General features: G+C 27.2%; 2 protein-coding genes across 2 annotated transcripts; both read left to right on the top strand.

Moving 5' to 3' along the window:
- Nucleotides 1-7,296: 7,296 nt before the first annotated feature.
- On the top strand, nt 7,297-9,050 carry LOC113550648 (ADP,ATP carrier protein 2). Its single transcript, XM_026952609.1, has 4 exons — nt 7,297-7,576; nt 7,742-8,003; nt 8,093-8,327; nt 8,610-9,050. Exons 1-4 carry the CDS (start codon nt 7,384-7,386, stop codon nt 8,853-8,855), a joined length of 936 nt encoding a protein of 311 aa, XP_026808410.1. The 5' UTR covers nt 7,297-7,383; the 3' UTR covers nt 8,856-9,050.
- A 3,298-nt stretch (nt 9,051-12,348) lies between these two features.
- Nucleotides 12,349-24,574, top strand: LOC113549011. Its single transcript, XM_026950151.1, has 10 exons — nt 12,349-13,240; nt 14,594-14,953; nt 16,428-16,652; nt 16,784-17,035; nt 17,111-17,275; nt 18,967-19,587; nt 21,235-21,594; nt 23,653-23,877; nt 23,965-24,216; nt 24,338-24,574. The coding sequence occupies exons 1-10, from the start codon at nt 12,709-12,711 to the stop codon at nt 24,502-24,504; spliced, it is 3,159 nt and encodes a 1,052-aa protein (XP_026805952.1). The 5' UTR covers nt 12,349-12,708; the 3' UTR covers nt 24,505-24,574.
- Nucleotides 24,575-27,828: the final 3,254 nt, after the last annotated feature.

Below are 27,828 nucleotides of genomic sequence, written 5' to 3'. Positions count from 1 at the left end.
ATAATTTATACAATTAAAAAAATAAGGGATAACAGATAAAACAACCAAACCAAGCACCTTACATAACGGATAACTTATCATAATGAAGTTCGAATGTTTGTAGACATTTGGTTTCTTCTATTAGACTAACATAATGAAGTGATATTCGCAATCTGCAATAATAAATTAGATGCATTTATTATAGGTAGGACTGTAGGAAAATAGATAAAATAATGTTTGTTATCATACCGAAATGATTTCTGTGGTCTTTTTGTTTATAATGAATTCTATTTATAAATTAGTTCTATTAACATGTGAAATCTTTTCGTTGGGTATAATTTTTTTTTATTCCTAGTCCTCGTTAAACCATTAACTTTTAGTTACCTAACTATACTGTGTATTAGTCATAGCAGCTGCAGTTAATACGTATGTTTGTTTTTGAAATAAGTGATTAGTTTATTTATTTATTTTATTAAATTTTTTTTTTATATTTTATTTATTTAGTTTATTTTAAGTGCATTTTTAGTATTTATATTCATAATTATTGATTACATAGTGAAAATTATTAAATACTAGTTGTTATATTAACTACTACTACATTTCTTATTTTCGTTTTGAATTGAAACATTTTATTCACACAAACACACGCACGCACGCACAGGTATTAAAATATAGTTTGAACAAAATTTATTAAGAATACTTGATTGGTGGACTGATGAAAAATCGACGTCTGGTGAGTACACTAATCATGAGGACATACATATACGCTTAATATAGTAAATATACGATAAAAAAATATTTGAGTTGACAAATATAAGTGGTAATAGTCGTATACGTTAGCATTTTAAACTGGTTTTTACATGGGTATGTATAGTAATAACATGTACTGTATGTCTATGTATCTGTGTTCGAAGGAATACAATATTATTCAACTCTATTTTTTGCGAGAGTTTTATTAATTATACCTAAGTTCACTTAAAACCTAACCCGCCACAAGTGTAAAAATGTAATGAATTTAATCCATAAAATGAGTGACTTTCAGAAAGATAGAAACTTTATAATAACGTGCGCAGTGCACACGAATTAATAAATAATACACATACGTTTCTTGTTATCCTATAAAAATTAAAATGGTATAATTAAATAAATTTATAAAAAAAAAGGTTTAGACATGTGGCCATGTGGGTACTAACTGTTCTGCTGTACATTAAGTGTCGAGTGGGTCACTATTATGGGTGTGTTATGTTTTAATTAAATCATTGAATGATACCCGAAAAACCATTCTGAGTGGAGATGGACTGTCAATGTGTCAGCCTATATCACTAAATATATTTTTTATGTTATAAATGTATAGCTATTACTTATTAGTCTTTTTTTAACTAATAGTATTACAGTAGGTATAATTTTTTCCAAAAATATTGCATCTATTATATAATTATTAATTAGTATACCATTTTATATTAATTTATATAATTTAAAATGTAATAATGTATTTTTATAAATATCGTAAAACAGTAAAAACAGGTTCATAGTATAAAATAAACAAATAATATCTTAAAATAATTTAATGCATATAGTAAAATGTATAATAATATAATATACATTTTAAGCCCTCGTGAATAATGTTTTTAATTTAAACAAGTTAATTAACACCGTCATTCATCATTAGAATACATAATTGCGTTCAAGTTTGAACTTCTTCAAATATCTATAAAAATAATAGAACCTATTTGTATATTTTTAGTTTTAGTATGAAAATAAATACTTATGATGAATTTTATATTGTATTTAAAAACTTGGCTATAAAAATTAAAAATTTTATAACATTTTTACTACAAAATACTTGTAGTTTGTAATATTTGTGATTTTGACAAATTTTATAAAAATTTAAATTTCAAATGCATATAAATTCAAACGTTCATAAAAATTAATTTGAATTTCCAGTAGCAATTATTTTTAATGTAATTTGCAAAACGTAAGAAGAGTCGTATATTAAATTGTTAAATCTTAGGTATAAACTGAAAATGTTTTACCGTGTGCACTATACAATAATATATTATCAAACTTAACACACCCATATCAGTGACCCACTCAACACCTAATGCAATGTGGTACCCACTTGCCTACCTTTTTGTACTTGTATTTATACAATACCTATCGAATTATTTGTATTTCTAAATTGATAAATATTTATAAATATATCATTAAATATAATGACGTGTTGTACAAGTTATACACATACTTAGTTTATAAACTATTTTACATACCTTCAAACAACATTTATTTTGTAACTATATACATATACGCGTATTTAGATTATGCAAATCTGAATTATTAAAAATTATCATATATTTAAATGTACCTATTATAGGTAGTTCAATACATAAATTATTATTGATGTTAATTTAAAATTTATATTTTTGATCGTGCATACTACAAAAATGAACAATTATAATAGAAAATTAGTATAATTTAATAACCAATAAAATATAACCGATTGGTCATGATATAAAAAACGTTATCTTATTGATAACGAGCTAAGGTCATTTTGATACAAGGTAAAAAAAATATAATATATAAAAACTATCACAATTTATATTATTTGTTTAAATATCTACTACCTACACGTAAAAGACATTTTTTCACTAATTCTTAAAATATTTTATGATCACCAGCCTTAGTCATTATAGTTTAAAAATATTTTTTTCTAACTAATTCATTATCTATCTTTTTGAATATAATTTAATTATATTTTTGTTTTTTTTTTCTGTAATGCATGTTTTTTATATAGTTATAGCTCACAGGTTAATTCAATTTTTTGTAGTTCAGTGTTACAAACACAATTATCTATGATTAGGTACTCGATAACTATTGACATCAATCTAAAAAAATTGTATTGCCAAAAATGTCGGCTGTAAATAATTACCTAATATAAGTACAGGATGATAATTTTGAATTATTATTTCTCAATTTTTCAATAATAAACTTCGTTATAATTATTAAAAATATAATTACTTCATATATTTTTCGTGATTCTATTATATTTATTTGCTATGATATATATTCAAAGACCTAATAATCTATAAATTACCTATCCTTTTACAAAAAATATTAATTAGGCATTTTTTTAACTTTCATTGTAATTCTTGTATGCATTATTCTTGTTGAGGAGTAGTTAAGTGTGTCGCAAATGTGCATTTACGGATGGGGGACATATCTGCCCCTCCATTTTTCGTGTGGATATATTATACATTGTGTAATAATAATTGATAATTACCAATAAGCTACTTAATAGATTATTTATTGTAGATATTGGTAAATAATATAGTATCTACAATGTTTTTTATAAGTGTAACTTTACAATATTTTGTATTTTTTGTTTTCTATGTTTGTTTCGATATTATAATATTAATCAATAATTAGAATAACTCTTGTTTTTGCGTATTTTTTACACTGTCGCATTTTAATATCTTATCGGTTATCATATGTATAAAACGCACGTCACACACATTTATACATATAACCACCCACATAGATGTATACTATATTAATACAATATTATTATACACACTATATAAGGCAAATTTGTTTAGTAGAGCCCATTATCTTCTCAAAGAATAAAAAAAAATACTCATATTATAGGTACTTACTTATTCGTTATTAAAAACATATAGGTACTGTACCTGAAAACCTAAACTTTAGAAGCACAGTCATTAAGTAACTACACTAACTGTGACATGTTATATGAAAGTTTTTTTTTTTTAATTAGGTATTTAATATCTTAATATGCATTTTAAATTTATAATACCTTTTATTTGATCATGTGAACAAATGATACTGTTATTACACATAAAACCAACCTACATAGTATGTTGATACTCATATATTATATTAGTACTTAAAGTAGTTTAAATTAGTTTGTGCCTATATTCAATTGTTTTATAAATACGTTATTGCATGTGTGGTTATGTATTATCGAACACACACTTATTAATGACTGAATGGCGTCAATAATTTGTACAAAAAATAAACCTAATTCCAATTATAATAATTGAATTATTAAATACACTATTTAATTATTAAAGATCATGAACCCTTGATTTAATGCATAATAATATAATATAAAATGTTATCTGTATGACCATAGTATTAAATAAATATATAGTTAACTAAAATTGCGGTTGCCTATATGTAAAGCTTTGATTCGTTATGAGTTATTTTCTCAAGAAGGTCAGTGATATATATATATATATATATATATACAGTCATACCTATGCTTCTAATTTGCGAGGACTCTGCCGTATTAGTACTACAAAAATAATATTAATAAATAATAATAACTGAACTCGGACTCCATGTTATGTCATTATTTTAAACGGCCTAACAGCAAAAAAACGAGACCAGCTACCTCCTGTCTAATATGTGTAATGAGGTTTCTGAATAGCTCTACTTATCCTTTTCAGGAATTACCTTTAACTATATAAAAATAATATTTAATGAATTTCTACAAATGTAATTGAAAAACTTATTTTTATTTTTCTTTTACTCAGAAAAATAAACCTTGACAATATGATCATAGAGAGTTACATTTTTGTTTATATGTATAAATACAAATATTTTTCATTGGGGACTGCGATATTTTTTTTGAAGTAGGGAGGGGGTTAATGGAATACAATAAAAGATTAAATTATAAATAACCGATTGAATAATCGTTTTAAAATGTTAAACAATTCTCGAACAACCTATAAAAACAATTTTTTTGTAATTTTGTAGAAGTAGATAAATTCAGAATTTAGTTTAGTTTTAAAAATGTTGTGATACTACGTATTTAGCGCCTTCACAGCTTCTGAAAGTTATAAATTATAACGTTTTTAATGTACATTTAGAGGTATAGTTTGCGCCTGAATTTCAAATTAAATGTAATTTTATACAAATTATACTATTATGAGATCTACATATTATTATATTTGATTTGTATTACATTATATACATTTTTTTTTCTGCGAATAAATAACAATAGCCTGATGTTCCACTATTGAATAAGTGTTTATCAACTGCAAATCAGATTAAAATAAAATTATTATTGCTTACTAAAATAAAATAATAAAAAAATTCAAATACATTCAAAACAAAGCAATAGTGGTTAAAATAAATTTATATTACTACATTTTAGTAATGTATTAAAGTATTCAATTTATTGTATACTTAATATACTAATAGTCTTTTATTCGTAGTGTTTATACTGTACTTTTACTAACATACTGGTACTCAAAAATATATTATTTATGTTATATTAACACATTAAATAGATTAAACATTTTACATCGTAATATAGTTAGTTATTACAACAGTTTACAGAAAAATAACTCAAATATATTTACCTGAATAATAAGCTAGTGAAAAAATTAAAATATATAAACAAGGTTGATTTTAAAAAACCATCAAATAATTTTCGTTATATATTTTTCAAAACATTAAAATTTGTTTTTGGCTATTCGCCTGCTCTATTTACCAATAATAGATAACAACGTTACAATTAGATTTATAAAATAATAGTTAGCTACTATAGGTATGTTGGTATTAAAAATCATAATATTTAAAAAGATAAATTATTAATATTCTACTCAAAAACTAATGATTAACTTAGGGTAATATTGTAAAAAGCATTAAGAATAATTACAAAAAAAAAAAATATTTGTACTGACTATCTTTTATTAATCTATTTAGTATGTAAAATATATTTTACTATACAAATGTACCTATTAAAGCAATATATTATTTATTTAGTTGATTTAAAAAATAATCTGGTAGAATTTAAAAATTTTTAAATGGTATAAAAATACTTTAATTTTTTTTTTTAATAAACGAGAAAAAGTTTTTATGAAATATACATTTGAAAACAATGTTTTTATCATATAAACATATAAAAATAGATATCTACCTAATTCAAAAATGGTTCATAAAGACTTATACTTGTTGATGTCAACGCGGTTTTAGATTTTCCAGGTAGCTTAGAACAATTTATTGTTAAATTCAGTGAGATTTTAAGATATCATTAACATACCTAATATTAATTAAATTAATCGTACACGTTAATATTTTTCTTTTATTGTTAAAGTTTAATTATAAAACAATATTACTTATAATAATGGTTTAAAACGTATAGTTTATATTTCTTAGTTTGATTCTGATACTTACATCTACTGTATTCAGTTTAAAACAACAAATTAAAAAGGTTACTAGACTAACAAAGTATGTAAAACGTTAAATTTATAACAATGATTGTAGTTTTATAATAACTTGTCGATCAGTTAAACTGGGTATGCAGAATGATTAAATTATTACAATAGAAACAGAACGAATAATGATTGTTTGGCAGCTAGTATGATTATAGTCCCTGACAAATCATTTGACACACCTAATGATGACCTTGTAAAAAAAAAACCGATAATTGATTGCCAAAATTATTTCAGAGTAAAAATTATGGCGAAATATCCGTAATTTAAGGCCTTAAGAACAATTATTTGTTTTTTTTTTTTTGTAATCTTATTATATGATAATATGATAACAGTTAAAATAATACCTAAAAAGAAATACATACCTATATTAAAATTTTTAGGCTTTATTTTAATTTATCTTAATATGTGTAAATATTTGAATTTATTACTCCATTTTATTATTTAGAATTAATAGAATACATAAAAAGTAGTTCACGTTTGATTGGCAATAATATGTTTTAATTATTCTGTATTAATTGGTAATATTTCACTATATTATACGATATTGTTTATAAAATAAGTATAATATTGTTTCAATATTGTAGTATACAATTAATACCTACTACCTAGAAACATTGGATAAATACATTACATTATACTTATCTATTTGCTTTATTAAATTAAAAAATATCGTAGCCAATTAAATAATTTTTAGATTCAAATTCATAGTTGTTAAACAAATTATAGTAATATATATATATAATTTATTTAATTAATTTCATATTAAATAAATAAAAATTTTAACTAAATTATAAAATGTGAAATATGAAATTAGTCAGTATATCTGAAATATACAGATAAATATACTATATTAAAATACATTATATATATTATGATTATTTTTATATAAAAAGAAACTTTTTATTAAGAAACAATTTTTCACTTTAAATATTTTTTTTTTCAATTTTTACATTTGATTTTACACAATAACGATATCAATGTAAAATTAACGCAATAGTAGCGGCCCAAAGTGACTTGGCATTACGCCGGGTGGCCAAAAGCCCAACGATATAAGCTTAGCTACGACGCCCTGAGAGTCAGTCGTGTCAGTACCTTCTCCGTTGCGTGTGAGTCATTTTCGATCAAATTTATTTACTTCACAGTTAAACACCAACATTAAAAAACAATGGCTCTGAACAAGAAAGAAACACAGATGATGCCTGCCTTAGCTGATCCTATGTCTTTCGCTAAGGATTTCTTAGCCGGTGGTATTTCCGCTGCCGTATCTAAGACAGCTGTTGCTCCCATTGAGCGTGTCAAATTGTTGTTGCAAGTACAACATATTTCCAAGCAAATTGCAGTTGAAGACAGATATAAAGGTATTAATTGTTTAATGACAATAAAGTATAATTTTAGTTGACTAAAATGATTCTTAGACGATTTGTATCATTTATAATTCACTCTGATGCCCAACATTTCACTGAAAATGTATAACGTTTGCTTGTACTTTTAAGTAAACACTAATACAATTTATAAATCGTAAGGTATGGTGGACTGCTTTATACGTATCCCCAAGGAACAGGGAGTCACAGCTTATTGGAGAGGAAACATGGCCAACGTGATTAGGTACTTCCCGACTCAAGCTTTGAACTTTGCGTTCAAGGATAAATACAAGCAAGTATTTTTGGGTGGTGTAGATAAGAACACACAATTCTGGAGATATTTTGCCGGTAATTTAGCATCAGGTGGTGCAGCTGGTGCCACTTCCTTATGTTTTGTATACCCATTGGATTTCGCTAGAACTAGGTAAGTTAAGAAATAAGAATATAATTTTATCACTACTAAAAGTTTTTAAAAATGTACTTTTACAATTTATATCTTAAATATTTAAAAAGGTTGGCCGCTGATGTTGGTAAAGCTGGAGCTGGTCGGGAGTTCAACGGTCTTGGAGACTGCTTGTCCAAAGTATTCAAATCTGACGGAATCACTGGATTGTACAAAGGTTTTGGTGTATCCGTTCAAGGAATTATCATTTACAGAGCTTCATACTTCGGTTGCTTCGATACTGCTAAGGGAATGTTGCCAGACCCGAAATCTGCTGGATTCCTTGTATCGTGGGCTATCGCTCAGGTAAATTATTTAACATCGTATTGGCGAGCTAATAAAATTTAAATCATTCATAAATTAATTGCATATCAATTAAATTATAGGTGGACATTGTAATGTGTTCAAAAAACATAAACTTTCTCTATAATTATAAAAAAATAAATTCGAAATGCATACTTTTTGAATATACTGATATAATTTTATGTTTGATCTATTTTCTCAATTAAAAATATGATAGATTTAATAAGTTCAAAATTATGTTTTAAAAATTCATAGTTATTAATTAATGTTCATTTATTTGTGTAGGCTGTGACAACTGTTGCTGGAATTGTTTCCTATCCCTTCGATACAGTTAGAAGGCGTATGATGATGCAAAGTGGTCGTGCTAAGTCTGAAATCGTCTACAAGAGCACTCTCCACTGTTGGTCAGTAATTGCAAAGACCGAAGGAACTGGTGCTTTCTTCAAGGGAGCTTTCTCAAACGTATTGAGAGGAACTGGCGGTGCCTTAGTATTGGTGTTGTATGATGAAATCAAAACACTCCTTGTCTAAGACAAAAAAATTCCATTTTAGTAACCAATTGATGGGTTAGTATGTAAGAAAATTAAACAGCCTATTTCACCCAATTTGCGCATACATCTATAGTGAATTGGAGAATGAAGAGGATATTATATTTGTATCATAAAAATCAGACTTCATTATTGTTATTGTGTAAATAAATGGAAAATTGTTACCTAACTGTTATAATTTTTATTTCGTTTTAATTTAACTGTACTACCCATACAATTTTCTCACAGAAAAAATGTTGTCAGAAGGATGTAAAAGTTTTTTTTTAGTTTTTCTATTTTTAAAAGTTCTGTAGTCTGGCGGATGCTCAGCCGTACAAATTTTAACAAGCCAGGAGAGTATTATCAATGTCATTCTATATTTAGTGACCCAGTTACGTTGTTGCCAAAATAGAATTTCAGTAACAGACATAGTAGAGGTTAATATTCAAATTTTATATCTTATATAATTTACATAGATACCTTTAACAAATATAACTATTTATAGCAAAAATTAGAATAAATGTAATTGTTGTAGTCAAAGTATATAAATTAGGTACTCAACTAAAAATGTTATTTTTAAACATTTATTGAAACCTTTATTGATTGGTTATTATATTAGTTATAACTTATTATACTGTTAACTTTTTTGGCGATATCTAGGGTAAGGCGAGACAGTACCTTATGGTTAAGCTTTCATAGCTTATAAATCATGCAATTTTTTACGAAATTAAATATTTTCAACTGGTATACATAGAAAAACTTACGGTCTATAACTTTTATTTGAAACTTAATTACGTTTTTTTTTATATAAACATGTTTAATTTATGTTTTACTTTTTTTTGGAAAAATACGGATTTACCCCAAGTGTGGGGTAAATTCGTTATTCGTATGTACCCTAGAGAAAAATCGTGTGAGGATAAAATTGTTGTATAAAAACACATATCTATTGGAAAATTATCAATTTGTATTATACTTTCATTTAATTAATTTATAAAGTGTGACAAAATATATAACAACATTTAAAAAATCAAGTAATAGGTAGTAAAATATTATATTTGTTTTCAATTTTGTTGATTAAAAATTTACCTAAAAAATATTTTTAATCTTTCAAAATGCTAACAAATTATCAACATATAATTCAATACTATTAAAATACTTGGTTAAATTGAACCATATCAATAGTAAAAATATAAATGTAATAAAACCTTATGGTGTATAACTATACGATTTTGTCCCACAACTCACAAGACTTTCAAAAGAAATCGAGCTTCCTATAAAACATTAAGTAAAATAAATGAATGTATCTAAACTAAAAATGTAAATTACACTTAACTAGCTATTAAAACACGCCAGTATACATTTTTTTTTTATATGAAAATGCAATCCTACAGATTTTGATAATATTTTAGTAAACTAATGTAAAAACATTAATCGTATTTTTTTTTAAACGTGATGACAAAACACGTGCATTATCATATTCAATAAGTTAACAATCAAAACAGTTCAAACTGTTTGTTTTCAGTTTCCGTCCATGATATTAATTATTTATAACATTCCAATTATACGATTTACCCCAAAAATTGAAATTCTGATTATACCAATAATTTATCTAATGTAGGTAGGTATATGTTATATGTATGATGTATCACTCGTATAAAGTTGTATACTTACCTAATACCTATTATGTATTATAATATATAATGATGTATTAATTTTAACAATGAATTAATTGTTATTTATCAATTACGGAGTATTATACATAATATTAACTATATAGATAATTTAATCGTAAAAAATAACTACGTAACATTTAATATACGTATTTAGTTTTTAAAGATTACAGTTCAACTTCATTAGGTTTATGTATGAGCTCAATGTCCATAAAATCATAACATTATATGTAAAATATTAATTTTATAATAATTGTATGATGGAAACAAAAAATTAATTTTTAAATATGACTTTTATTGATGATCAGTCCAGTATTTGGTAGCCAATGTAGAAAATAATAATGCTTATTTTATTAAAGTTGATGATTTCATAATCTAATTAAATAGGAATAAACAATAATAATAATAATAATTCAGTGATAATACTAAACTCATTATTATTTAATATTTTTAATAGATACTTACTGGGTTTGGTTTTTGGAAACGTATGCGTACTATTGTGTACAGCACACTTAATTAGGAATTAACTGTACAATTATACTGACATGCAAAACAAAATTAAATAATACAAGTTCGTATACGAATAACAGATTTATGTTAAATAGTTAACTTCTTGAGAATTCAGAAATAATAATTAAATACTATAAAAATAAAAATAAAATTAACACGGAGGTTGTTATGTTTTTGATGGTTAGTTTCTGTCTAAAGTATGTATCTCAGAGATCAAAATGCTTATTAATATTCATATTAATTATTCGACTGGTGGTTATTCATCGAATTTCGAAATAAACAAATTTATTCCTAATATTTAATTAAATATTGGACAGCTTGTAACAATATGTTTTATTATTTTCGTATATACTATACAGAATGTATGAAAATAATGGAAAAATTACAATTCAGAATAATAATTAGATATTTCATATTAAACTAGTAATTTGACATATCAAATATTAATTAAGTTTTTCTAAATTACCTTTGTATTACTTTGTGTTTTATTTTATTGATGCAGTTTTTTTTTAAAAAAAAAAAGTACTGTTATATCATTTATTATTACCAAAATTCAGAACAATTAATGTTCCTTTATTTAAAAAAAAATATTAAGTATTATGTAATTATATTTTATTAAATAATTTACATACATAAAAAATGGTCTTTTTCGTTAAAAAATCAAAAATTAAATGATTATTTATTTTTGTACTGTAATATACAAGTTAAAAATGTACTTATTTTTACGTATTGTACCTATCATAACTTATAAACTAAAAAAATACTTTTTAATAATACTTTAAATAATTATAATCCTGAAAAATATCGCAATATATCGATAACAGTGATTATCAAAAATGTTCCACCACTATCGTAAGTGACCAATTTAAAATTACATGAGTAGGTAATTATAACGGCGAAAGGAACTCTTTAATCATTACTTCTTACCTAGTTATTATTTTAATAACTATATGTAACTAACTCTCCATTCCGTCCATTCTTCAATTTTGTTTGGCGCAATAATGATATCATGATGACGAATATATAGTGTGTACCTATTAATTGGCTATAATATGGCTCACAAATCATAGTAATATAATATAAATATTATTTGTATAATGTATACATCATTAACCTCACCAGATAATGATTTGCAATAAGTACCTATATAGTATTCATTATAATTTTTATATTAGAACACGTGAACGCGGTTAATCGCAGTAATTATTTTTGAACTTCGTTTCTAAATAAGTGAAAAAAATAAAGTAGACTATACTACCACTACTATACTGATATAGATAATAATACCCTCTTCTCTTTCCAATCTTATTATTCATAATAAAACAATGTACGCGCAAATAATTCAGTATAAAATATATACTGGTGGAAAGCAACACAATTGATGTTTGCCGTAGATTTTGTAGTGATCGTCGTCGAATTGGAATAAGTCGTCGTAATAATAATATACAACGTCACTGTTGTGCCTATCGTTCAAGTTCAACAACGGTACCATACTACCATCGCCGACCAATCCACATAGCACGTGCAAGCAGTTACGGTTACGCCGGTGAAAAGGAGCATTGCATTCGGCGATAAAGTTAACATAATCCTTTTTAGATCTTACACTGTGCGGACCGTTAAATAAATACGTGTGTCACCAATATTTCGTGTGTAGCTGACTGAGCGGTTGAATTTGCCATGTCGGACGTGTGGCCTATTCCGTTTGTCCAATTGTATGCGGCCGTCATTCTACTGGTCGCGTTCCTGAGCTACGTGTACCTAACGTACCACTACCGCAGATGGTCGCGATTCAGCGTATCGCAGGCCGAGCCAACGCCGCCATTCGGCAGCCTTAGCGACGTGGTCATGGGCCGTATACCGCTCGTAGACGTCATCCACTCGTTATACCACAAATTCGACGGACATCGGTATTTCGGCATCTACGAGGGACGCGAACCGCTGCTGGTGATTCGCGACCCAGAACTGGTGCACACCATCATGGTAAAGGACTTCCGATCGTTCGTCGACCGAAACGCGAGCAAGGAGTCGTTCAAGCACGACAAGCTGTTTGATCACTTGGTGCACCTGCGGGGAGAACAGTGGAAAGCGATCAGGGCCAAGTTGAGTCCGACTTTTTCGGCGGCTAAGCTCAAGTTCATGTTGGGTGACATAAACGTGTGCACAACGCGTCTGATCGACAACTTGAACAAGCAAATAATGAGCAACAATGGTAATGATATACAATATAACACACGTGACCACGTCATACAAGGCGATTTACTAAGCATGCTCTACTCGCTTTTTTCGATAATACAACTATTCGAAATCTGATGTTTAGCATTTTTAAATAAACATGAAAATTAAAGGAAAAAATAGAGGTGAGCATGTTAGGTGAGAACTGCTCTGTATGTATATATAAATATAAAAATATGAGTACTTATATTAGGGCATTTGCAATATTTATTATTTACTATACTCGGGTTAAAATGTTCAATTTGTTTACGAAATTCATTAGTTCTCATATTTTTTATAATTAACAAAAACAAAAAAAAAAACAAATAACCGTAGGTATGTCTGATGACTAAATAATGCGTGTAAGCCATAAGGTATATTTATGCATACGTACTAGGACTAGGTGTAGCAGGTACCCACATTCTTAATTAGAAATTAATATATTTTAATAATGCTACATTGCAAAACACTAAAATAACTCATTAATTACCTTCCTGAGTACTAATTATTTACCTATATATTTTAAACGATAAATTTTAATTTATTTATACTTTATATTCAAGCATTTTTATAATCATACATTATAAAACATTATAAATGAATACATCATTATGTAAATAAATAATACATATTACATACATATAAATACATTAAAAATCATATTAAGATAAAAACATTTTGCAAATGATAATTTTACAATACAATTACGATTAATATTATATTAATATATTTTATCACAGATTATTAATTAATAATCCTAATTTTTTAATAATTTTAATAATACAATAGCCACTTATGATTTAATCTACAATACCTTATACCAGTCACATTGTAATTTTTAATAATGATTATTTTATCATTTTATATCGGTATCTATGCATAATATTTAATATATAGCTATTTTAAGTACTTATTTAAAATAAATCATTTCGTAGTTAAATTTGAACTTAGATTTATTGGTATAAACTCTATATTATGTGTACTAATGACAGTGCCGTAGCCAGGGAAGATGATCCCCCCTCCCCCTAAAATATTAAAAAAAATTAAAAATTATTTTAATTTTTAATGGTAAAAATCGCAACAAAAATCTTAAATTATATTGTACTAAAATTGATCCCCCCCCCCCCCGAAGAAAAATCCTGGCTACGTCACTGACCAATAATATAACAAACACGATAGGTATTATAAAATACTTAATATAAATATAGTCGTAAGCTCGTAAGACCATTACGTAAATAAATTAGATTGTTTATACTTAAATATACATATTTCAAATAGGTAGGTGTTCTAATTTCTAATTATTGTTAATTTTACCTAAAAAACAAAGCAGACAATTTTTTATTTTGTACAGGAATTGTTGATGTGAGTGAAGCATCGGCTCAATTTACAACTGATACTATTGGCCGTTGTGCTTTTGGTTTAGACTGCAATACATTATCAAATCCGGATTCCGAATTTCGTCGTACAGGACAAGCCATCTTTGCGCCGAGATTTCGATCGACTTTACTAAATCTAATCAGACTATTTGGTTTTGGTCGGCTTTTAGATGTATTTAGAATACGTGGTATGCCTAGTAACATATATGACTTTTTTGATAATCTACTTGAGACAACAATGGAACAACATAAACATGAAAAAAATTCACGAAACGATTTTATAGCACTTTTAGTAAAACTGAAAGAAGAAGAAAAACTAATGGAATCTGAAAAAAGTAAAATATTTTTATATTTATATTATTATAACTTTATAATATATATTTAACGTTAGTATATCATTAAATAAATACGATAAATATATTGAAATTATATTTACGACAAATGAGTATAAGATTAAACTGGTTACAGTCATATATTATATAGACCAGCGGTTTCCAACCCATGGGCCGTTAGAACTAGGTCGTGGACTATATAATATTAACATTAATAACGTATTTATTTATAATAATATTATTGTATATTTTTGTTATATATACCTAATAATATTATGTTTATTATATATACATGTATATAAGTGTGGTGTTAGTCATTAATGGGTCTAAAAAATATCACAGTATATCTAGCTTTATTATAGTTATTTCAATATGTATTGGGTGGACATTCGCTCATTTAGCTTAGTTTTATACTTAGTATTACTTTTTATTACTTTGTATACTATTTTTATGTTATTGTATTTCCCCCGACTAAATATATTATAGAAGTTAATCGGTAATAAAATATTAATCATAAATCTTTACTAAGTATTGTTTATTTGTACTCGGTAGCTTTATAAAATCTATTACCAGTATTACCTACTTATTAAAACACTATAAAAAGATTCAACTATTAGCTAACTAATTCAATAATTACTAATTAAGTATATCGATTGACGATAAGTATAATATACATTAAATTGTGCTTAAATCTAGTAATTTTTTCCAATATAGTTATTGATGTTTGATAATTATATTAATAATAGCATACAAATAATGATCAATCATTAGCTTAAGAGGACGCCATACCCGCATGTGTTGTCTCTGTTTTACGTACATCATAACAAATTTTCATTCAGTAGAATACATTTTGTGACGTTAGCTTTAATATTAGAGTAAATTTACCTATTATAAAATTTAAAGTTAAGAATATTATCTAGACAATGACATATGCTTTTAATGATATTATCATTTTAAAGTGAGTTATGAACATTTAAAGTTATTATATTTTACATAGCTTTAACTCACTTTAAAATGATTATATCATTAAAAGCATAAGTCATAGTCTAGATAATATTCTTACCTTTAAATTTGATAATAGGTAAATTTACTCTAATATTAAAGCTAACGCCACAAAATATATTCTACTGAACGAAAATTTGTTGTGTTATACTTTAGTAAGACAGAGACAACACATACGGGTATTGCGTCCTCTTAAATATAACTCGAATAAAGAATACTCTATTTCATTATTATTTGCTAATAATCTATAAGTTATAACTATAAGCTTATAATGTACATAATCAGTAATCACTATTAAAATGAAGAAATTAATTCGATTAATTTCAAATGCACTTTTTTTGTAAATACATAAATTACAAAAATAACTTAATTATACCACGAAATGTATTATAATATTAATTAAAATAAAATCTATCTTGAGAAAATATGTAATGTAGAGTATAATATTGTTATTCAATTCTGAATTACTTTTCAGAATTATTTACTGATGACATATTAGCAGCAAATACATTCGTATTCTTTGTGGCTGGTTTCGAAACTACAGCTTCCACAATGAGTTATTGTTTATACGAGTTAGCGATGAATCCTGAAATTCAAGTAAAATTACGAGAAAAAATCAAGCAAACACTGGACGCAAACGATGGAAAGCTTGGATATGATACGTTAAAAGACTTGAAATATTTGGATATGGTGATAAATGGTTAGTATATATGTATATATTATATTTATGTTTATTGCGTTATGTTGTAGATCTACAGTAAATTAAATATTAATAGATAAAATATATTTTTAACTTTGTATGGTTAACTTTTTTTTTAAATATACTTTTAGAGACATTTAGACTGCATCCACCAGTTCCCATTTTAAATCGAGTTTGCACTCAGAAGTACACAATTGCAGGCAGTAACATAACTCTAAATGTTGGTGAGAAAATAATAATTCCCATGTATTCATTACATCATGATCCCAAGTATTATTCAGACCCAGAAATATTTGATCCTGAACGATTTACTGAAGAAAACATGAGTTCAATACCACATAGCACGTTCCTCCCGTTTGGTGATGGACCTAGGAAATGTATTGGTAATTAGCTATAATTACTACTATCAATGCACTTTAATTTTTTTTAAATAATGTATTACGTCCATAAAAACGTAGGTTTGCGATTTGCAATGATGGAAGCCAAAACTGGACTAGCGGAAATATTGTCAAAATTTGAAATATCACCATGTAAAGAAACACAATCTCCAATCAAAATTAAACCAAGATCGATTTTACTCACACCAAACGAATCAATTCGATTATCATTCAAAAGTATTGATCAATAATATAACAATTAAAATATTGTGTTATTCAATGATAAGGGTTAATTAATAATTAAAAAGTATTAATAAATTATTATGTTATAAATACATCTGCGATGTGTTATTTGTTGCTATTATTTTTTTCACATAGGACTATCATCACTTCAATTCTCGATACGATAATTTAAAGTATGCAATCATTAATGATCATCAAATCAATGGCGTTAATTCGAGAGTAATATAACCACCTTTTTAATGCATATTAGGCTTATTACGTAAATTAATTATTTAAAACGATTGATGAAATCGAACTAACTCATACTCTAAAATTAAAAAAATGCATATGAACAAGTTAATGAAAATTAATATTTACAGAGATAAAACCAATGAAAATACAACAGCAATAATAATTAGCCTCTAAACCTAACATGCAGCCATATGTAAATACATTTTACTTCAAACAAAAAAAAACCAATTACAACAATTTAATATTTTTAATTTCCTACAAAAATATTGATAATGCAAAGCAATATAATTGATACGTTGCAATAATTTGAGTAACTATGCAACTATGTACATGTATATTTGTAACTTATATATCATTATTTATTTATTTATTTATTTGTTTAACGAACGTTGGTCCAATTCACATTCAAAAAAAATGAATAATATTAAAAATACATAAATATAAGATTATAACATATCTAAGTATTTATACAATAAAAAAAAAGATAAAATATAAAAGTTTATAATAATAAGTATTGAGATATTAAGTAATAGAGAAAAAAAATCTAAATTATTTACAGAATTTCCACTAGACAGTAAAATATTTGTTGGGACACAAGACATATAATTTTGAGTGAAGGGTTTTATATAAAATAATTCTTTATTCCGAGTGTTTGTATTAGTTGTTCTTAAAATGATGTTGCTTAGGAGGGAAGAATCGTCTATTTTATTATTAAGGAGTTTGAATAGGAAGGTTATATAAAATTGTTTTTTTCTATCCTTTAATGTTTTCAAATTAAAAAAAGTTTATAATATATATAGGTATTTATATATATATGCATATTATTTAAAATGTAAACTATATAAATAAATGTTAATTTATCCTTAATTTTCATTTCAAGTAGTCATAGATAATATTCTGGAATAAATCGCAAATCATAACCGTTCGGCCTCCATCCACATTTGTAAAAATATTGACCACAACATAGAGTTTGGTATACTAATTACTGTTTTGATCGTGGAAGATGATATGATATTGATCAAAGAATAAAAAATATTCCAATTGACTTTAAAAATTAGATACGATAGATGCTTTTAATCCTGCAATGTTAGTGAACAAATACTATGTTAACCAACATTTCGATGCGGATTGAATCGCACATAAACGTATATCCAAATAAGAATATGCGCAATAACACGATATTAAATAAATTTAAGTATCGCGTCCAAAGGCTGGCTTCTGGAGCTTCTCCTGCCCCGTTATTAATAATAATTATTATTACTATGTATCGTTTCTACGGTCATTCTATACATCTTAACGAGGCCAAAACATCGATTACCGCACGGACAAAACAAGATTATTTTATATAATTATGGACTGTGCCCGACAGTTAGAGTGGGGAATTCCCACTACAGATTAAATAGTAATGACGACATATTATTATTATTATTATTATTATAATACTCACGACATCGTTTTCCGTTAACGCAGTGTATCGTCAGTCCCGACGCCGTTGTCCGCGGATGTTATCCATAAATTTATCTGTGCCGATCTGCGCCAACCGTTTGCGTCGCTTGTGATGATCTCCTTTAGTAGTTGGCTGGAGATCGTACCGGTGACCGCAATTGCGTCGGTGCTGCTGGCGTACGCGTACTGCACGCGCCACTATGGGCACTGGACGGCGCTGGGCGTGCCGCACACCAAACCGACACCGTTGCTGGGCCACTTCGCCGGGCCCACGACGGGCCGCGAGTCGGCCACCATCACAGTGGACACGCTCTACCGGCGGTTCGCCAGTCATCGGTACTTTGGGATGTACCAGCTCCGGCACCCCATGCTGGTGGTGCGTGACCCCGAACTGGTACACGCTGTGCTGGCCACAGAGTTCGGGTCGTTCCACGATCGGTTGATAAGCCGAACGTCGTTCGAACACGACGGGCTGTTCAACAGTCTGGTGAACCTGAGGGGCGACAGGTGGAAAGCGGTCCGGGCTAAGTTGAGCCCCACGTTCACTGTGGCCAAGCTCAAAGCCATGTTCGCCAGTCTGCATGTGTGCACCGGCCAACTCGTCGACAAACTGTTGCTATTGACGTCTGGTGGCCAAGGTATAATATTTCATAATATTATGCTCCCATATATTATACAAGATGCATAATATCACGGTCGACGTCAATAATTTAATCAATTTTGATAGTTTTTATATAAATATATTATATACCTGCTGGCAATTGCTATACAGTATACAATATAGAAACTAGAAAGCTTAAAAAGCCTTAAAATGAATAATGAAGTTTATAATATTATAGGTACTGTAGACACACGTGAAGACTCCGAATGAAAATTTCACCAAGTTTTTCTGAAATCATAATTACAATATTAATGTGTATCAAAATCTATGTCAAAAACAACATGATAACCTTATTTATAATTTGATTGTTTGCTGCTTTACGTAAATTAACACTTCATATTATTAATTATAATAACTGTTGTCAGTTAAAAGACCAATTTCGGCAATGTCGCATAGTCACATTAAATATTGTCTGCTAAGTACTTACCAACTATAATATAGACATATTATCATACTGCGAGTTATATACTTTACGATGCATGATTTCGCTTAGGTATATAATAGGTGATTCAGAGCGTCGCAGGTTAGCGAATACCTCATACACTTTAAAATGATTGAAGCTTTTAGTCATACCTACTAAGCTTATTGATAAAAAATAAAATAAATAATCACTTACTATTAAACTGCAGGCTGAAGTTGAGTGTTTTATTATTTTAGGTATACACCGCGATGGATAATAAGTGAAAGCTGTTTTTAGACTATCACTTTTCGAGTGCATAAACACATTTTAGGTCAATATATTATTGAAACAATAGTAATAGTACAATAAAAAAACCGTTTCGTTTAAACTCAAATATAAATTAGCGTCTACCAATCAGAATAATCAGATATTTCTATGGTAGATAATTTAATTTAAAAGAAACGTAATTTAAAATTATTAAATTTGTGACTGTCATACACATTGTGACTTTTAATTTATTTTTAATATCTTTCGAAAAAAAAAACATTTTAAGTATAAAATTAGCTTTTATAAGAATATACCTACTTTAATAAATCACAAATTAGCTAGCATATTATTACTTAAATAGTAAATACGTCAAGTATCTTATATCTTTTATCTTTTATCACCGTATCAAGCAAATTTTACAAACGACTAATCAATAATATATTCGTATTAAAAGTATTTTATATATAAAAATTAAATACATTACGTTATTATTTTTACGTAATTGTACTACGTTACAATAAATATTCCAAATTAAATTTCTGTGTATATTACTTTGTAGCTTATATATTCTAAACGTATAATTTACCAATCATTATAACTTAAGAGTGACCTTAAATTGGTAATAAATAATATAATAATAAATCGTAAAATTACACACATGAGGTAAATTGTCATTTATTAAATGCAATGTGTTATGTATTTATGTCAATATTTCGAATTTTACCGAGTACAAATGTATAGGTATAACCCAATTTACAATATTAGACAATTTAGAAGTATATATAAGTTATAATTATTATAGTATTATGTAGTTAGTATTTATACTATAAAGCTTACAAACATATTCGGTAATATGTTAAAATGTCTATTAAAATAAAGACAATAATATATATTGTGATTTAACATAATGCGTTTGTATTTAATAATAACTAGCATCATTATATTTGTTGTACACAGGTATTGTTAATGTCACCGATATATCATCAAAATTTACCATCGATACAATTGGAAGGTGTGCTTTTGGGATAAATTGCAATACTCTTTTTGACACAAACACAGAATTTCAACGAGCTGGACAAGCGGTCTTTACACCCACACTGAAATCATCTGTATTAAACTTTATGAGGTTAATTGATCTAGGATGGCTTGTGGACTTGTTTCGATTACGTAGTATGCCCGATCTAGTCTATGAATTTTATTTAAACCTATTTCAAGATACAATGGAGTTACGTAAAAACGAGAAAGAAGATCGCAATGATTTCATTTCGATTTTAACCAAATTGAGGAACGATGAAAAAAAAAACAACAATAAAATTGGTAATTTGTATAAAAGACATTTTAAATACTTATTCATATAGAGGTAAATAGTGTTTGAAATTTTTTTTTTTTTGGAGGGGAGAGCTCACTAGGTATTATTATGATGTTTTTAAATTATCACAAAATATAATTATTTTTGGGGGACTAAGCTCCGCCCCTATTTACGCCTATTCTATAAGCAATGTTTCATTTGATACATTACGAGACTACAATTAATTATAGGTAGATATCTACCTAGTAACTATAGTAAATGTAATATACCAATGTAATTAGTAATTAATAGGAAACCGATTTAAATGCTCTAAAAAACAAGAAAAATGCCTAAAAAATATGCTCTTACAATTATTTTAACATTGAAAAAATTTGTTTAATTATATACATTTTTAATCTTAGGTATTAATTATTCATATCATTTTTATCATCTTTTAGTTCTCCTATCTTCTTTTTATCCTGAAAATTATTTCCGAAAAATAAATATACAATTTAAACTTTCCAATCAACCTCACTTCGCATGATTACATGCGCCCCTCCATATGTTTCAAATCATACCTTACATTCAGACTTAAAAATACCCACTGTCAAAGAGGAAGCCAAAAACTCCTACAAACTTTTCCGTGCCCGCCTTACAAACCACTCTAACCCCCTAATCCTTGCTCTAAACTCTGAGTCCATTCCTGGTAACCCACCTAGAAGGTTAAAGCGTAGCTGGAACCGTGACCTAAAATAATTCTGACCCTCTTGTCAGTAAGTGTTGCCGCTGGGCGATTTCTTTATCAAGTCAATCATGTCATTAAACGTAATTCCTCAAACATGCTTATTGTAAAATGTATTTATAGATTGTATGTATTATAAATAAAAGTTAAAAAAAAAAAAAAAACAATTTAAACAGATACATTCATTATACTTTTACCTTGTGTTTCATAATAGCACTGTAGTATTATTAGGTGCCGCATAATTTTGATTGAATTTTATCGATTTCTATGTAAAAATGACTTAAAAACATAAAAAATAAAAGTATCATTTTTTAATTCATTGATATATGAAATGAACTTTGTGCTTGGAAACCAATGTTTTCGGAAAAAAATGCAATTTGTATTTAAATCCGTTCCATAGTAATTACTTATATAGTTATTATTATTTTATCATGAATCAAATCGAATATGTGAACAGTGTTTTGCATATCAAACGAAGTTGATGCCCCCCTCTTAAATAAATTCTGGTTGGGCAATTGCTCCAAGAATCTAACATAATTACTAAGAAATTCATTAATTTTAATATTTTTTTTAGGAGATATCGCAATGGGTAAATCCTCGCGGGACACTCTGTATATATTACTTAGGTATAGTAATATAAAAATAAAGTGTGTGCGCAATATATAATAATATATATTTACCTTTTTTAATTATGTAGAATTCATTAATTATGTATATATTATCTATTACATACATTACGCGTACAGTCTAGTAGTCTAGTTTACTACCTTCTCATGTATGTATTAAACACGCATGTAAGTATATATATATAAGGGTTTAGGTTTAATTATATTATAATATATTAACTTACCCTAATTCAATTGCAGACTTACCATTTATTTTATACTACCTAAAAAGGAAGAAAAAATAGGTTTAATATTTATCTATTTGTACTTTAATACTAATTAAGAACATAATTAATACATTGGAAATATTTGAAAGAATATTTTTATTATTTAAGAATACTAAATGTATATATTACACAATTTATTATGCGTGAGAGTCCATAAAACACAGTCAGAGGCATACGCAGGGAGCGTTTTCTTGTTGAAATCGAGCCAATAATGGTCTATAGCCGATGGGTGTCATTTGAGTCGATAGAACAGTTTGTTTAGATAAGGGCATAAGGGCATAATAATAAATAATCACATATGTTTATATATTATAATTTATAATAAATACATCTATGTGACTATATAAATGCAAAAAGATATGCATATGATGACATTTTAGTCACTCTTCTTATATTAATCGATATATAATAATTAATTATTAATTGTACTAACTAAATTTTAACAATTTACAGAATTATTTACTGATGATGTCTTAGCTTCAAATGCATTTGTATTTTTCGCGGCTGGCTTTGAAACCACTGCATCCGCTATGAGCTATTGTCTGTATGAGTTGGCTTTAAATCAAGAAATTCAAGTCGAATTGCGTCAACAAATCAAGCACACGCTAAATGAAAACGAAGGGATTCTCACTTACGATGTGGTAAAAAATATGAAGTATTTGGATATGGTGTTAAATGGTTAGAGCACAAGTTTAGTGTAAAACACTCGAAGATAATAACAAAAAAATATTTAACTATAACTTATTATTACTACAAATACCTTAGAAACGTTGAGAATACATCCGCCTGGACCTGCTTTACTGCGAGTATGTACTAAAAAATTTAAAATACCAGACAGTGACATAACTTTGGACATCGGTACGAAAATTTTGATACCCACATATTCAATACATCACGATCCCGTATATTATCCAAATCCAGAAGTGTTTGATCCTTTGCGGTTCACCGAGGATAATAAAGCTTCGAGACCAAATGGAACATTCCTGCCATTTGGCGATGGACCTAGGATTTGTATCGGTAAAAGTTGTTTACTTAAATATAGTATATTGTATCCTACTACGTAGTTCGGATAATGACTAAAATATCAAAACTGGACAAATAATATATTTACTATATCTTTTTTGTTCGGCACAAATAGGTCTACGTTTCGCAATGATGGAGGCCAAAACGGGACTAGCAGAAATAATATCAAAATTCGAAGTATTTCCGTGTAAAGATACAACGATTCCTATTAAATTAAATCCAAGATCTATTCTACTGACACCAAATGAACCAATAAGTTTATTGTTTAAACAAATTAAGTGATTTTTTTATTAAAAATAAAAATGAGTTTTTAAACTAATTAAAACTACTATAAATTTAAAATAATATATTAAAGTACCATATATTTTTTTACTTTATTACGTTTTTGTAATAATATATTTTTATTATTTTTAAATAGATAATTATAATAAATAGAAATACATTTTTATAATAGATGTCTATATAATTAATACTTAAACATCATTTTCATGCTTCAATTATGTTGAACGTATATTCTTATATATATTGAAAAATGAACTATTTATAAAATATAAATAAAAAATATCAATGGTGTAGAACAATCGCTTCAGGTTGTTCAATTAAACTGCCTTAAAAATTAAGTCGATGGGTGGGTGGGTTATTAAATAATAGATAGTATACTTTAAAGTGTCTTTCTGCTATAATTTTATTAAACACAAGAATTTTATTAAATTATTTATATTTAAAATGAAATATTTATTTATAGCTATACTTAAAAATTAATAATTGAAAGGTTGGTAAATTGGAAGGGGTGGGTGGATCAATTAAATTATTTGTACTGCCTGTTTCAATTTCATTCGGGGCCAACGGACCTAGATAATATAGAGATAGGTCATAGGTAGGTCATTCCATGGCATAGTTATGATTTTGTTCTGGGGGGTATATATGATTTATTGGATAAACGCAAAGTGGAGGGCTTTGCCCCACACCCTCTAACAGGTTTTTATATTTTTTTTATGCATAATTACACAGTTAAATTTTACATAAAAATTTAATTACCTATCATAAATTCTATAGTTTATAAAATGAGATCCAATTTCCTAGGTTTTTTGGCTAACTCGTTTATTAATTCCTCTGTGTAATTGTGTATGTTTTTGTGGACAGCTAACATAGTTAATCCATTCAATCGATCCTGTTTTATGACAAATGATGGTTATTAATTAATTATTATAAAAATGTAAAGACAATCGCTTTATGACAATGCATAAAAAGCTAGTGTTTTTTATTCTTATTTCAGACATTGTATTTCTTAAATACGTCTTTATTCTTTGTAGAGGTGAAAACATCCACTTAGGCGTGGTGAAGGAGACAGCTGCAATGTACATACAATTTTGATAACTTTAAATATATTACGAAATAAATGAACACTATATTCAGTAAGAGCTTGAAGAGTGAAGAGCTGATTTTTGAATATTATTGATGATCTGCTTAGTTTGCGCCTCCACAAATTTAGCTCAACCAATAAAATGTCATAGTGTTCTATATCTGGAGAGTATCGCGTTTATTACTATGATAGGCGATAGATATAATTTGAGAGGCAAGGTAAGGATGTGGACATGTGGTGGATTATATTCGAGATTATAACATAATGTGGGAAATTTTATGATCAAATAATCTTATATCGAGTACAAGTCAAAGTATTATAAAAAAAAAAAAAGCTTTGGGGGAGATTTATCCCAATCGTCACCCTATAACTACGCCACTGAGGTCATTGATGACCTAAAATCAGTTTAAAATACTCTAAAGATTCAAATTATAATATATTATACAATAATATTGTAAGACGTAATTGGATTAAGTTAAATTGTAAAAAAACTAGTAAGTTGTAATAATAGTATATAAATAACTATAAATGTAAATTTCAATAATTTTAAATTTACTAACAGACTGTTATTTAAAGGGTTTAGTATAGGCAATATTCCACATAATATATTGCAATAATGCATGATAAAATAATAATAATCAGTAAATGCAACAGATGAACAGAAATAAAATAAAGGTAGGTATGAATTCGTTTTTCATTTTCAAATAAAGTATATAAATATGGTAAGCTTTAATTCCTGATATCTTAAGTTTAAGGTTATAGTCGTGTTGGCCACTACTGTGCCGAGATGGCACAAGTAAAGCAAGATATAAAAGATTTAAGTCTGGTTGGTTATAGATTCTGTTAGTTTCGAGGATTGGTTTAAAACTATATATTTGTTATGACTGTTATGAGCGAAAAATAAAGTGGGTCCAATGGGTCCAAAAGTGTCGATTGGTGATAATCTTGCCTTACATTTTTCATGTGATGACATTGATCTTTATTGTAAGAACGAAGTTAAATGTATTTGTCAAAGATTTCTCTTCTTAAGATGTTAAACAGTTGAAAAAATTTTATTTTTTCTCGAAAATACAGTTATAATACATTTTATAAATTAAATTTCACACTTTTGTCTTTTTTAACTTTAAGGATCGAAAAAAGGTCCGATTCGTTACCAATATTTATAAAAACATTCACAGTAGCTAACTTCATATAAAATATCGATGAAACTTACTTTTAACATTATTAAAATAAGAAAATACAAATACATAAATGGCCAATTATTAATAGTTTTTTGGTGAAATTAGCCATCAACATTTATTTTATATTTTCAATTTTAATCCAATAATTTTTTGAATATGTAGATATTAAACTACACCTCAAGACATTAATTTTAATATAAGTCACATATACTTAAGTTAAAATGGTAAAAATTGATTAGCCATTGAATATTAAAGCAAACAACTTAACAACACACAATTGTTTCTACTGAACGCAAATTTACTATGTTGTATTTGTGTGCTTATAAGACAGAGACAACAACTGTATCTAAGCCTGTACAGGTGACGTTCTCACATCACTAACTTCTAAAGACTAGCTATTTGCGTCTGTCTACGCGAATCGCTGAAATGTGTATGATTATTTATAATATAGTATCCCCTTCTATTGAAAATTTCTGGGCACGACACCACTGATTTTTATAGATCATATCGATTGGATAACACAAAGCAATTTCACTCGATAGTCAGAGGAGAGCACGAAAAAATATATTTTTTTGTCATACTTAGTAGTTGGGAAGTAAAACGACCAGTGAATAGCGAAATAGTAGGTAGGTCGTCGACTTTATAGTAAGCGAGTTTGGTAGTAGGTGACAGGCGTAGATAGTGTGCAGCGAGTTTATTCGGACAATATTATGTAATAAGTTTCCAAAAAAAGGTTGTAATATTCAAACTAATAATAATATTGTAAGTAGATCAACGCATAGTCGCACAGGCGTAGAACATAAACAAAAACACGTGCAAATCGATAAAAAAAAAAACCATATTTTTTCACGGTTTAAATAATATTATATAATTTATATTTTAATAATAATCTAATGACGTGATAATATCACGTTACGTTACGTATTTTAATTTTGAAATTATTATTTTTTTTTTCAAACATTCTGTGCCGTACAAACTTACTATACTGTCGGCGCTGTGGCCCGCGGACAGTGTGTCAGTGTCACGGTTTCCGGTAATGTTTTTGATATCACGATAATACGA

Source organism: Rhopalosiphum maidis, chromosome 4, assembly GCF_003676215.2.
Source record: "Rhopalosiphum maidis isolate BTI-1 chromosome 4, ASM367621v3, whole genome shotgun sequence".
Taxonomy (NCBI): Eukaryota; Metazoa; Arthropoda; class Insecta; order Hemiptera; family Aphididae; genus Rhopalosiphum; species Rhopalosiphum maidis.
Note: the sequence above shows the minus strand (reverse complement) of the source record. Positions and strands in the feature narration are given on the sequence as shown.

Coding starts and splice junctions, on each gene's coding strand:
- LOC113550648 (XM_026952609.1), top strand. CDS start 7,384: ATGGCTCTGAACAAGAAAGAAACACAGATGATGCCTGCCTTAGCTGAT. Junction 8,004..8,092: donor TTGGATTTCGCTAGAACTAG/GTAAGTTAAGAA, acceptor ATATTTAAAAAG/GTTGGCCGCTGATGTTGGTA. Junction 8,328..8,609: donor TATCGTGGGCTATCGCTCAG/GTAAATTATTTA, acceptor TTATTTGTGTAG/GCTGTGACAACTGTTGCTGG.
- LOC113549011 (XM_026950151.1), top strand. CDS start 12,709: ATGTCGGACGTGTGGCCTATTCCGTTTGTCCAATTGTATGCGGCCGTC. Junction 16,653..16,783: donor TTTGGATATGGTGATAAATG/GTTAGTATATAT, acceptor ATATACTTTTAG/AGACATTTAGACTGCATCCA. Junction 19,588..21,234: donor ATTGACGTCTGGTGGCCAAG/GTATAATATTTC, acceptor TGTTGTACACAG/GTATTGTTAATGTCACCGAT.